Source organism: Taurulus bubalis (assembly GCF_910589615.1).
Source record: "Taurulus bubalis genome assembly, chromosome: 1".
Lineage (NCBI taxonomy): Eukaryota > Metazoa > Chordata > Actinopteri > Perciformes > Cottidae > Taurulus > Taurulus bubalis.
In genome coordinates this window covers 10,200,822-10,214,849 of record NC_136589.1, presented here as the reverse complement: position 1 = coordinate 10,214,849, position 14,028 = coordinate 10,200,822, and the positions used below count along the sequence as shown (strand labels likewise).

The following is a 14,028-nucleotide window of genomic DNA, read 5'->3' as shown; positions in this document are numbered from 1 at the left end:
AATGTGTTGTACATGCTCTTATATATGTAATGACTGCCACGTGTTTTGATTTTTTTTCATGACTTAATTCAACGTTATTTATAATTGTTTTAACACCTAATTTACTACAAATACCTGTTAAAGTACGAATAGTTTTTCTGTCCGCGTGCTCGAGTATTTTGCATAGGTGCGCGCCCCCGTTTCCGCACTCCCGCGGTTTGGTCGTCACGTGATCCTCCCAGATCCAATCGTGTGTGTGTAACATCGGTCCAAAGCGCGTTCCCGTCAGCGGAGGAAAGGAGAGGACAGAAGGCGGCAGAAAGACAAATACTGCCCAATTAACCGACTATTCTGAAAACACACACACGAAATACAGCCAAGATGTCAGAGGAAAAGCCAAAGGTAAGATAAAGGTTTAGAGAGCTGTAGATTTGAAGAGATGGCTGAGTCGAGCTCCTGCCAAACCATTTCTCAGATGTGCAATCTAAAATGGCCTGGTTTGCACGTTTCTCTGAATCGGCGCAGTGTTTGTTTCGCAAATGAATGAGTACCCGCACAGCCATCTACGTTTACCTGCGCGCACACAACACACTGTAGATGGCGATAGGAGATATTCTGTCCAACTAAGCAGAGTCTCGAAAACTGCGAGCATAAATACCAATCAAACCATGATTGTCATTTGCGGATTTTTTTTCTTTGTCAAAACGGGACCACGTTATGTCCGCAACGCCACAAATGCCGCAACTGCAGCGGCGTCAAAAGAGCGCCAATGGCGGTGAAAGCACGCATATGAACCGACTAACGTAGCCGTGCTTTTGTGGTTGTTTTTTAAACGTGCCGGTGCTTGTTTTGCCTCCGTACACAAAACAAAAGCGCTAGCGTCGTTAGCCGGCAGCTAAACTCAGCAGTGGTCTTAAAGGGCTGGCGTGTCAACCAACTAGCCCGGAGCTAATCATGCTAACATTAGCATCTATGACTGAAGCAACACATTGTACCCAGCATGCATTGCTCTATATACGTTTAAACTGGAAAAAAAACTCACTAAACACACCAGTGGAGACTGTATTCCTTCACACAAAGTGACAGGCTTGCAGCCTGAAGTCTGGTAACTGCTCCCTACTTGGCTGTTTTAATCGTGGGTTTTTTTTTGTGATGCATCTGTGACTGTTGTATAAACTTCTGACTAATGTTTGTGGTGTCACCGTTACTGCTGGTTTACCTGATGTTCAACGCGTTTGTCTCTGCAGGAGGGAGTGAAGACTGAGAATGATCACATCAACCTCAAGGTTGCAGGGCAAGATGGGTCGGTGGTCCAGTTTAAAATCAAAAGGCACACACCGCTCAGCAAGCTAATGAAGGCATACTGTGACCGACAGGTGAGCTGAACGCCTCAATGACTACTTTCCTCTCCAGCAACATTATTATTTTGGGATTTGCTGTTCCACCTCAGTCAGCGTCGCCGGTTAACCTGCACACTTTGCCTTGCTCTTACTGTCCCAAAAATGCTTTCCTTCATCCTCATGTCTGTTGTTGCCTCTGCAGGGCCTCGCAATAAGGCAGATCAGGTTCAGGTTTGATGGCCAGCCTATCAATGAGACAGATACACCTGCACAGGTAAGATCGTATTCTCCTTTTCACCGTTATAGTCTCTCATTACCTCATTGACAGTTCAGCATCTCTGAATAGTCTTAAATCAGAGAGTTTTATACTTCTGTCTCTGAATCATTTTACCTGTTCAGTTATTGTTTATTTTCACTGACTGGAATCTCTTTCCCTCTCTTTCTCTCAGCTGGAGATGGAAGATGAAGACACCATAGATGTTTTCCAGCAGCAGACAGGCGGGCACTGTTAAGCCCTCCCCACCTCATTGACGACCACGCCCTCAGCCACTTTCACTGTCCCTCCCCATCGCTCCCCTCAGCCTATTATTATTATCATCATCCTTATTATAATATTAATAATTATTATTATTTCTTCAGTTTCAAGATATGTCATGGTTTTTTGCCAGGTGTGTGGGGGGAGGGGGCTCCTCAGCTGTTAATGTACTCGTCTCAGCCAGGACTGAACTTTTGTGCGTGTCAACAGTCTCTCCGCTGGTCAATCAGGACAACAATTCCTTCTGGCAACGCAGGCTGTGATTGGACCAACAGCACGTCACAGCGGTTCCTGGTTTGTCCACGCTTCTCATTCACTCTCCAGTGAAAGCTTAGTATCCAGTAGTTTGTCAAGGTTTTCATCCATCAGGGTCAAATGCGAGGCTCTGGCAGTTTTTGTCCGGGGTCACAGGCAGTGGGCATGAAAATGGTTTGAAGTGGAAGCACTATCTGAACTTAATACACACGGGTCGCCTTCCATTTCACTTCGCTTTTGTGTGTTTTTTGTCTGACTGGTGGCTCCTGCTCTCCTGTCAAAAAGTATTTTAATTATCTCTACATTTTAGGGGCTTTTGCTAACGAGTTCTGCAATGCTTTTGTATTTTTTTTTTTTTGATTTCTCTTTTAACAATTAACAACCAGGGAGCTTGTTGATTTTCTTGTACAGAAGTATCAGAGTGAGCGTTAGGTAAAAGTTGGGTTGCTTGGACCAATACTCCAAAGACCGAACTTCTGTTTCATATTTGATGTACTTGGATCACTCTAAAAGCAAACTGCAAGGTCAAAACAGTCACATTTTAAGGGAGTTTGTATTTCATTGATGTTATTGGCTTCCTCTTTGACTTCTACTAATTGAGAAAGGTTGTGGGTATGTGTGGTACAGACTTTTATTCGCTCATCCAGACAAATGCCTGTTTAGGGGAGGGGAATTTAATTTATCCTTTGAGATGGTAAGGGTCTGGCTGTGTAAGATAAGTCTCTTGATGTAGAATGCATAACTCAGTTTTCTGATAAACCTGGCCAGTCCTTACGGTATTCTTACGAGTGGCTCTGCTTGTGGGATTTTCATTTTGGGGAGTGAAAGTAGTGGGTGGGACTGAATGTTTTTCCTCAATGCTGTTTTGGGATCAGCTGTCTCATCTCTGTATTGTCCTTGCGGATGTTGGCTGATGAGACAGCTGATTCTACATGTGTTTTGAAAAGGAGCTGATTCCAGTTGAACAGGGATGTCCAACAAAAGTCGGTATGTTTTTCGTCAACACGTTTTGAAGACACTTTTCACTGCCACGCTGTTTCCTTGTGTGTACAAGGCAGACAATTCAGGCCGTTTGTTTAAAAAGCCCGACTGCAGTGCTGCAAACGATGAGATCCCAAGTGGTGACGAGTGTCTTCAATATGTTACAGTTCAGACTAGGATGCATGCAGTTTGTTGCATATCGGGAGGGCAAGGAGGCCAACCAATGGATTTGGGAGAATAGTGTTCTGTACCCACAGGGCCCCGTTCTTTGTACGTAGATCAGAGTTGATCATTGATTGATGGCCAGACCTGAGCTTGGGTTTTTAAGTTCAGTCAGGATGTCCTTGTGCACAAATCCTGCAACTGTGCAGCTTTATACAGACTGAGTTGGATCATGACAACACTCTTTAGTTTATTTTCAGATGAGGCTCCATCTTCGGGGACGCTAACTGATTAGTATTGTCATCGCTGAACGAGGTTCAAGTAAAGTCTTGCATACTTAAGTACAACAAAATAAAACATGCAATTGCAGAGGATGAATCAACTTTTTTTGTCGCACTGTGAACTCTACTTTTCCCAAATTCATATTCAACATAAATGTTAAAGACATTAACTGTACTGCCACCTGCTGAAATATTCACTACTGTCCACTCTGGCCTCAATAAATATTCAATTACATTTAAGGACTACCCATATCTCGTCATTTCCACAGTCATTAACATCAAGCATGAGACAAAACTGTTCCATAGACGTGCTACATCTGAGTTATTTACTCTCGATGACATCTGCACACGCCAGTCACAAGTAACGATCCTGGTTTTAGCTTTCCAGTATCGCAAAAATAAGAGCACAGTTATCAAGACAGCCTTCCACTTGCATTTGAACAACTGAGTTAGCTTGAGCGAGATCTTTTGAGCTGGCTAACATGAGCTAAGTCATGTACTGCACAAAGAACGGGGCCCGTGTCTTGTCATGTTATTTGTTTCTCTACTGATTTGTACATTATTTGTGGTCTTTTACTACTGTATACAATAAATATAGTTTGGTACTCAGAATTGCTGTTGCAAGCATCATTATTTTGTATTTGTGTATACAAAATTGGTCAATAATTCAACTATCCGCATGCAACGTAGATTGTTAATTTTTGTTCTGTCTCTGTGTGTCAGTCCTGTGATGGTCTGGCGAGCTGTCCATGGTGAACCCTGCCTTTGCCCAATGTCAGCTGGGATCGGCTGCTATAAAGTGACTGTGTGATATATAGTTTTGTATTGTAAACATAAGCATTTAGGTTTTGTAAGAGGTTGCTTGTTCCAAATGCAATTAAATGCTTATAATGTAATAATGACCACAATCATTGTAAAGGTGGAAATTTCATTTGTATATGGCTGAAGACCTGTTGATTTACCATTTTTCAATGTTCAATGTCTTTTTGCAGACCAGTTATATAAACTTTTCCTTTTTTCTTCAGTACCCCTTGTGGGCCATTATGCAAGACGAGGTTTCAATTCCCACTGCGGCCCTGTTCGACATGTATGCCCAAGTACAGAAAGAAACTCCACGTGTCCTGATGAAAATAGACAGCTAGGTGGTGCCAGTTAACTACGATAGTCTCACGTGTCTGTCTGGCTTGTTTATCCCCCACACAACACACTTGTACAAAAATACAAAAGCGACAGAAGAATTCTGCATATAATTGAAGTTTGACATTGGATCTAACACACAGTTAGAATTACTTATTTCGGGAGGGCCCTGAAACGCAAATGTATTTTAGACGTCACCTTTAGAGACCAAGGATCACTAAATTGAAAGAAGCAGGCTAAACAAATATGTTGGTATCTTATTGGTTTGATAATTATTTCAAATAACTTCCAGGAAATCCTGATTTTAGAATCTTAAATTTCATCTGACACACTGACTGACTGGTTACATTCAGAACAACTGGAATAGTGATACGACGGATAGCAGCAAAGTGAAGGAATAAGGAACAGCATGCGCGTGAATGGACAATTTAAATTCATGTTATTTGCATCTCAACAGGTCCTTCTGAAACTCCATGCCTGGAAGGAAGGAAGGAAGAAAGATTAATGAATGGAATAGAGCAAGAGAGAGTTGATATCTTGCATCCTGATCTGTGTGCCGTCTATGCTGTTAATGTGGGCGAGAGGAAGAGAGGCAAAGTGCATTTGCCTTGTAAATGTGCCAGTCAGAGGATGAGAGGCTTCGGAGAGATCTGACAACCCGAGATGCCGACGTCTGTCAAAACAGTCTGATTATTTCCTGGTAACCAACAACCCAGGATCAAATAGACTTAGACGTGGAATTAAATTGTTTGGTGGCCATGGATAATCAAAACTTTGTATTTAAAAGTCACCTTCTGCAATGTAAACATTGTGCCAAATCGACCCTCCTGCCATTGCAGTGATTCCGAGTTTCACTGCCCTGGGACTTCATTACTCTTTCAACTAGTAATATTTACTGGACATTCTTTTTTGATACTTTAATATCACAGCTGGGTTCATGCACATTCCACGGTTTCTCAGGTAATAAACTACGGGATAACGGCTAATACGATAATAGCTCAGCTCCATCTGTCTATTAGTTAGTGGACCAAAGGTCACATATGTTCAGTTGTTTTTAGGTTTTCTTTTAATTACATTTTGTCTGCTAAGGCCTCTCATGTCGTGAATGTTTGGAGGAATCTGTCTTTTGACAGTTTCTTCCCCGATACGGTTACATTAAAATAGTCTGCTTATCTGTCAATCAGTCTGTGTGTATGTGAGTGCGCACCCACACCAACACACACACACCCACACACCAAGTGTAGCAGCTCACCCCTCTGGCAGGTTAGAGGCGGTTGAGGGAGGGTGAGTGACAGGCTGGTTGGTGATTTGCATGGCTCTGGTGTTTAAAAGGAGCTGCAGGTGCAGGATTTTCCACACAGATGCATGGATTCCTCCCCTAAGCACAGAGTAATCACAGCTTTAGGTCTTTTCTTTGTCTATTTGTGAATTGTAGGTAGCCTTTCATGACTTTGAACAGAGTTTGTTGGCTGGACATTTTCTTTGGATAAAAAAAAAAGAAGCTCACTTGGATCAATATGAAGAAAGCACGGTTGTCTGGTTTGTATTGTAACTTCAGATAGAGACAACAGGAGCCACACAAAGACAAATATGGAGACGTTTGTACCAGCTGGCAACTGAACTAAAGATGCTTTTTGTGATGACATCGCTCATATTCTTGCACCTCCTCCTGGGGTTAAGGGCCATTGACTCCACCGCAGACACATGGAGACGTTGCACAGGTATTGTACCATTTTATTCTATTTGACCTCTTTCAACTTAAGCTTTGCTCTCTATTACCTCAGCTCACTTAAACAGATCTGATGTTCAGTTAATGATTATTCAATGGATGGTTTACGGTTTCATCTGAAAACCTGGGAAACCCCTCCAGCTAAAATTCTTTTGGATAATTCCAACTGTCTATGCTTACAGTGCAGTGGGAGTGTTTGCGTGCGTGCAATATTACCTTAATTTAACATCCACAAACAAGTACAGACATTGGATGTGGTTAGGATTCCATAACACATCAGAATATCAGGACAAACAGGGTACATGTTTAAAAGGTGTCTCATCAATTTAAGAGCAATTCTCTTTTGTTATTCACGCTGTTCAAGGAGCCTCTTTCTTTATATAACCCCTCCTAAAATCTACTATGGTTCCACCACCACCCAGGGCTCTTTCTCACACAGCCGCGACTCCTGCGTGCCATGTCATTAGTTGATTTATTAGTTTATTGCAGTTATTCTCAAACTTTTTAAGGCGTGTGCCCTCAAAAACAAAGCTATTCAAATGGTATTTATTAACCTTTGAGCAGTGTGGTACTAATACCACACTGTAAAAGTACTGTTACATTAGCAAACGTTTCTACATGGCTGTTACTACTAAATTATTGTTTTGCCACGGTGCCGGCGACAGCCGCAGCCAGGTTGTCCGTTCGTATGATTCTCGTGAACGCGATATCTCAGGAACACCTGGAGGGAATTTCTTCAAATTCGGCAGATTTTGGTGGTCAAAGGTCAAGGTCACTGTGACCTCATGTCCGTCCCCTTCTCGTGGTATCTCAGAAAGTGAGTTAATTTTTTTAATTTGGCACGAACATCTACTTAAACTCAAGAATAAACTGATTAGAATTTCAAAGGTCAAAGGTCACTGTGGCTCCACAAAACACCGTTTTTGCCATAACTAATGCTAATTATGAGTATTTCACAAAAATGTTGAATGTGATAAATTGATTGATTAAGTCATAACATTCTGGACAGACATAGATGTCAACTGCAACATGCTTGGTTGGCAGAGGCATACAGCCGCAAAGCGGTAAATCTTGTTTTTTGTTATAGATTAATCTGCTGATTTTTTTTTTTATTAATCGATTGATTGTTTGGATTGTAAAAAATTCCGAATGGTGAGAAATGGTTGTCATAATCAGGCAAAGCCCAGAGGGAAACTTTCACAATTATTATTATTTGAAAGATTTTGCATGGAAAATGATCAAGGCAGATTGATGATATATTTCATTGTCTATTTCAGCTTTATCTGAATATACTACATTATATTATATAATCTTTTCATATGTTTTGTATGCAAAAATCAATTATCATTTTAATCGTATTTGTGCTTAGTTACTTATATTTGTAAGGCAACTAAGCTATCAAGTAATTATATTTAGTAAAAAGTACAATATTTCCCTCTGAAATGTATAAGAGTACAGCATGAAAAGAAAATACTCAAATAAAGACCAAGTACTTTGTATATAAATACAGAACTTGAGTAAATACACAAACATTACATCAATTCTTATGAGATGTTCCCTTTTCCTGTGGTTAACTTTGAATACTTTTTTAGAAACTTTCAGAAAAATAACATCATTTGGGAAGCAAACAATCTTGGAAATGTTGTTTTTTTCTGTTAATCTCAGGGCTCCTTTAGAGAGAGACAACTGGTTTAGGAATTTCTGCATCAAAAGCCTTGAGCAGTAAAACAATCTTCCTGACCTCTGTATCTGCTCATTGTCTGCAGATTTGCTCCCTCTGGATCTTCTGTCCTTTGTCCTCGAGAGGGACCCCTCCAAACTCATGACAGGGGTGCAAGTGAAGCAGGCTGGAGGGGTGAGGGGTGTGCATTTCTCAAGCCCCAATCCCTCTATGAGCTTTCCCTCCTCCCAGCTGCTGGTGGACTGCGACCTGTTCCCCAAAGAATTCTCCATTGTTGTGACACTAAAAGTCCCGAGCATTGCTCCCAAGGTGAGCATCCAAGTTCGTCGGTACTGAATACCAGTGCTGGAAGAAGTACTCAGATTCTTTACTTCAGTGAAAGTACTCATTCAAATTGGTACTCAAACTTAAAATATATATTACAAGTGCTCATTTCAGAGCATTACAGAGCAGAGTATATTTTGGGGTAGTTTTATTTACTATGTAACAATGCACTGTAGTTTATAAAACTTCTGAGAAGTGATTTAGAAGCAGTAGTGGTGTAAAAAGTACAACATCTCTCTCTGAAATGTAGTAGAGGAGTACTACAAAGTAACATGTTGAAATATGTTAGTAGTACATTATATGTAGAGTGGACTATTGTCTTGATTTATCGACTTATCGTTGCAGCTCTGCAGTACTTTGTTACTTTCCACCCCTGCTGAACAGTGTTTTTCCCATTTACCTTCCAGAGAAATGAATACATATTTTCCTTGAAGGAGCCAAAGCAAGTAGAGAAAAGAGGAGTGGGGGAGGAGGAAGAGGAGCACGATAAAGGGTACATTTTGGAAAGGAATAAAGAGAGGACTGTCGGTGAAGTACAACGACATGGAGAGAGGGAGAAGAAGAGGCGAGTCAAGAGTAATACAGAACATGGACGGGTCATCCTGGGACTGAGGTTCTCGAAAAAACGTCTGCACTTCCTTTTTAGAGGTCACGGAGGGGTCGTAGAGCACTGGGTGTTTCAAGGCGCCGGACTGGCTGACAACCAGTGGCACACTCTGGTTTTAGGTGTTGACAGTCATCATGTCAGGCTCACAGTGGACTGCAACACACCCCTGGAAATGTAAGTTCATGTTTTTTTTCTTGCTCATCTCCGTCTTCTGTTCACTTGGTGGGTGCACTGTCTGTCTCCTACCATCCTCTCTTCCTGTTACCTCTGAATTCCCTTGAGGGATAGAATGTAGATCCTTCACCACAATATAGTGGCCCTGCTCCAATCTGCTCACACCCTGCAGCCATATCACAGTTGCCTGACAGTACATGATAGATGGCTTTTAACGGAAACTGCCTCTGGCACCCAGTCGGGGAGAAATATCAGCTCCTGTACTGTGCCTATACAATACGATTCCTGTCTCAGTCCTACAAACAGAAGAATGGAGGAGACTTCTTTAATTACAGTGTCTTTAAGTTATATTCAAAGAGGAAAAACAAATTACTTCAGCTATTAGAAATAATGATGTCTTTTTATGGCAAACAGTGTTCCCTCCAGGCCTTTTCCCTCAGACCTCAACATTCAGGGATCGAAATTCCACATTGGCAGTCGGGGGAGATGGAAAGGCTTGTATTCAGTAAGTCTTATATTTCCTTTTCACTCACTTTCATGATAGACCACACATGCTTTCTCATGTCCCCTCTTTTGATTATTATCTGCTGCCCCATGCAGGGTCTTTTGCGCCAGCTGGTTTTGGTGCCAGGTTTGGATGCCACCCATCACATTTGCCCCTCTTCGGACCCCCAACTAGCAGTGCTGTCAGTACCACCACTTCTCTCAGACCTGCATGCCATGGGGAGGGAGGCTCATGACCATGTGACTTCCCATGGTAACTTGCAAACAGATTCTACAATGCTGTTCACACAGTATGATGAAAGCCATGACATATATGCTTTTCTGCTTCCTTTTCTCGCTGATTGTCTGCTTGTCTTTGTGTTTCGATCATGAACGCTCAGAAACAGAGGAGCGAGTGTCAGTGGGGTTGGAGCGGTCATGCTCAGTGCTGGTACAAGGCCAGATGTGGTTCAATCCGCTCAGGAAATGCCTTTACCTCTGCGATGGTGCAGTGTGGATCCCTGTGCTGGAGGGTGAGACTCCAACATCCAAACATTCATCCGCTCACGAGAAAGTCTTTATTAAGTTTAAAATTGACAAAATGTTCACCTCCTTTTCGACTCAGATCAAAAACGACTTGACTACGTATTGGAACACCAGGTCCTCACCACCAGCTCAGAGACACACGATATAGAGGTATCCTTCAGATTTGTAAAATATTAATATTTACACCTTTATGTATTTATGTACATAGTAGAATGCAGATTTTGCAGATTTTTTTCCCCAAAGTTTTCTTGTGAAATACAAGATATACATCCTGGGACAAGAGTGTTGTGTCACAAAAAAATTGTTTGGGTACCACAGCACTTTTCCATTTTGTTTTCAGATCATAGAAAAGTATCCATTCCTGAATGTGATCTGGTCAATATTATATTATATTGCATTTTCTGTTGCAGTACTAGTTTTGACATGATAACATTTGTGCATAAATATCTGTATCTTTTTTGTATTATTTTTCTATCCAATCTTTAGGTGTTCGAGGTAGCTGGCATGGGTCTGATGGCTGCAATGGCTCATAGGTCAGCCTCTGGCTCAGCTGTGTATCTGTGGAGCCACACAGGTTTCCAGCTCTACCAGAATATCAGCACATATGGAGCTCTTGCTTGGAGACACTTCAGCATCGGCAAGAAGGTATGACAGAAAGGAAGACATGGGTTATGCAACATGAATCGAGTTGATATTCCTGGTGTTTTGTTACTTTCATCTAGATATTTCTGGTGGTGTCTAACTCTGCCGACGGGCCAGACAAGCGGAAAGTATCAGAGACAGACATTTCTGTGATATACAAGTGGAGCAAAAGAAGAAAACAGTTTGTGCGGTTCCAGACTCTGCAGACCCACTGTGCACGGGACTGGGAGGCCTTTAGCATCGATCAACAAACCTATCTCGCTGTGGCCAACCACAGACAAGGTATATACACTAAATATCCATGAAATGACGACCTGTTTACTTCCAGAAATCTTAGCATGACATTTACAAAATATCAAACTACTCTGTTTCATTCTCTCTTTTTCTGGTTGGTCTTTCAGGTGACAATAATCACACTATAGACAGTGTGATCTACAAATGGAACGGGTTAACCAAGTCTTTTGAGGTTCACCAAATGCTGCCGACCTCAGGGGCCTACGACTGGGAGTTCTTCACAGTGGGGCCGTACCATTTCCTGGTGGTCGCCAATGCATTTGATGGAGTGACCACCTCTGTAGACTCAGTCATTTATATTTGGGTCCGTGGAAGCTTCCAGGTTTTTCAGACAATTAAGGTATGTGGTGAACATAAAAGAGCAAAAATAAATGCAGCATGTGCCTAAAAAGACTACCCTACCACAATACAGGGTAAATTCAGAAGGTGTTTGAGTTGTGGGGGTAAATTAGACTCAATAGCACTTTAGTGTCGCATTTTTCTGCATGGCTTCCATACCATTCATCTTCTCCCCCAGCTGGGCTTTGATTTTCTCTGATGAGATCTGTATCTTTGAGATGAGTATGAAAAACGTCTGAACGCACAGAAGGAAGTGAACACAAACAGGGAGAGATAAAAGGGTAATGAAAGAGATATGAGGAGCAAAGAATGGGTGTGTCCATGTGGCCACGGGGCCAAAAATAGAGGTGTGCGGTTTGCCATGATTTGCTTGAGCGATAGCAGTGCTTCGGCATGTAACTGATAGTGAATCATATAAGCCACATTTGAAGAGGGAGTGTTGACACATTGATCGTCACACAAAATCATAGGCAGATGATTTAGGGGAACTCCACAGCTGGATGTGAGGCACCTTGGGGCAGGTGGAAATTAATCACGTAAAAGCCTCAAATTATTTAATTTTGGCATTTGTTTTACATGTATTACTTTTTTTTTTCTGTTTTTCTTTCAGTGTCTCTGTCTATATGTTCCAGCAAACAATCGTCAAAAATGTACTCACATCTTTTGCCCGAGTAAAACCACTGGACGGTTTCTCTCCCATTGTCAATATAGACGTTCTGCGCCACAGACTGGGAAATGTTTCAAATTGGAAGTAGAATTTTCTTAGTTGTTGCCAATGGACATCGACTCCACGGCAAAGGACCAAGTCAATATGCCATCAACTCCACCATCTACGAACTGGACTTGACTGGGCAGCTGTTTGTACGCTTCCAGGATATTGTCACCTACAGGTACAAATACGCAAATACTTTGATATGCCAAGTGTATACATACAGATTATGAGAACATGTTCTGTGTAATAACCTGTTATTGCTGCCATTTCAACCTCTCGTCATCACCACATACATTTCCATCTCTCCAGTGCAGTGGACTGGGAGTTCTTCAGCCTCGGGGAGGAATATTTTCTGGTTGTCGCAAACTCCTTCAATGGAGATTCCTACTCTCTCAACAGCATTCTTTACAGGTATTCAACTTGTCAGCAACACCCCTACCAGTGGGAAATAATTCATCTATTCTGATTGCCCTCTAATTTAGTGCTGTTGTAATGTAGATCTATTTTCCTAGTGAAAGTCTAGCACTTTTGACATGTGAGGATTCACAAGGAATCACAATCAGAATCAGAAACCGTTTATTTGCCAGGAATGTTTACACAAACAAGGAATTTTTCTAGGCGGAAGGTGCATACATTAGACATGAGACGTTAGACGAGACAAACAACAATCAACAATCAACGACAACAACAGTGCAATGATATTAAATCAAGTATAAGATAAAGTGTTCAGACAGACAGATAACGTTAATGTAAGTGTATGTTAAAGTGACATGTGTGTTTAAGTTAAAGTGTATGTAAAGTGTCATGAGTGTTTATATATGAAGTGTGCATAGGGAGTGGCCGGTAAGAAGAAAGAAAAGAAGAGGAAAGAAAAGAAAGAAAGAATAGTCCGAAAAATTGTCAAAAAAATTGTCCTGGGGTGAAAAATTTGTCCGAAACCAGTTAATCCTGGGCCTAGAGTCCATTTTTAGCAGATGCAAATACAGCTTTCGTCTGATTCTTCCTCTCTGTTTGTTTTTAGGTGGCAGGGATATGAAGGATTTGTTCCTGTTCATTGGCTCCCAACGATTGGGTGCAGTGACTGGGAGTTTTTTAGCTCTAAAGGAGAATCATATCTGATCTACTCTAGTGGCAAAGCACCTCTCTCCAAAGTGTTTAGGCTGAAAACACACTAGGCAAAACAATTAGAGTGTGTTTGTTCACTCTGTTTATGTTTGAGTCTGTGTCTGTCTAAGAAAATGTTTGAAATAATATTTTAAATGTGAGTGTGTTTAAGTAAATGTGCCTTCATAATACTGTGCCTGTTCTAAATTTACATACGGCCAGGGCCGCAGCAACCATTAAGGTCATGATTCTAAAATATGACTGTTTTAGGCAGTAAATTGGCGTAGATTAAACAATTTTGTATTTCTTCACAATAATTATATCCTAGGTTATCTTAAAGTTTTGAAAGTGTTGAAAGGTGTTTCGGCCCTCATTAAGGGAAATACGAGATGACAAAATATGATTTAACAGTTGAATGAAATGAGAATTATGTTTTGTAGTTAGAACATTTCAGAAAAAATATGTTGGTTGGTGGAATTTGGTTTAAGGACCAGCCCTGCATACAGTTACCCCATAATATCAACAGACAGCGCTAGTTTATTTGATTTACCTCATTTTTACACACATGTCACATGTTCAAGAATTGTATGGGAATATATCTGTATATTTGTGTGCTTTGAGTAAAGTAAATAACTAGAGCTCCAGAGAGTGAGCGTCTGTTAGATTTCTAATTGTCTGTATACACATTTTGTATTGAGTATTTTTAACATTAACATTAACTGG

General features: G+C 41.2%; 2 protein-coding genes across 2 annotated transcripts; both read left to right on the top strand.

The window, feature by feature from the left end:
- Positions 1 to 241: 241 nt before the first annotated feature.
- sumo3a (small ubiquitin like modifier 3a) lies at positions 242 to 4,137 on the top strand. The gene is made up of 4 exons (XM_079214399.1): positions 242 to 381; positions 1,227 to 1,355; positions 1,522 to 1,593; positions 1,769 to 4,137. Exons 1-4 carry the CDS (start codon positions 361 to 363, stop codon positions 1,829 to 1,831), a joined length of 285 nt encoding a protein of 94 aa, XP_079070525.1. The 5' UTR covers positions 242 to 360; the 3' UTR covers positions 1,832 to 4,137.
- A 2,155-nt stretch (positions 4,138 to 6,292) lies between these two features.
- Positions 6,293 to 13,376, top strand: LOC306739904 (thrombospondin-type laminin G domain and EAR repeat-containing protein-like; the record flags this gene model as incomplete). Its single annotated transcript, XM_079221983.1, has 13 exons — positions 6,293 to 6,391; positions 8,166 to 8,389; positions 8,812 to 9,185; positions 9,600 to 9,690; positions 9,786 to 9,942; positions 10,070 to 10,201; positions 10,294 to 10,364; positions 10,701 to 10,859; positions 10,937 to 11,138; positions 11,258 to 11,490; positions 12,201 to 12,379; positions 12,511 to 12,612; positions 13,223 to 13,376. Exons 1-13 carry the CDS (start codon positions 6,298 to 6,300, stop codon positions 13,374 to 13,376), a joined length of 2,172 nt encoding a protein of 723 aa, XP_079078109.1. The 5' UTR covers positions 6,293 to 6,297.
- Between the last annotated feature and the right edge of the window lie 652 nt (positions 13,377 to 14,028).

Bases quoted from the DNA above. Each gene is read 5' to 3' on its own strand.
- sumo3a (XM_079214399.1), top strand. From the start codon at position 361: ATGTCAGAGGAAAAGCCAAAG. The intron at 1,356-1,521 runs GTGAGCTGAACG...TTGCCTCTGCAG, and splicing joins AGGCATACTGTGACCGACAG to GGCCTCGCAATAAGGCAGAT. The intron at 1,594-1,768 runs GTAAGATCGTAT...TCTTTCTCTCAG, and splicing joins AGACAGATACACCTGCACAG to CTGGAGATGGAAGATGAAGA.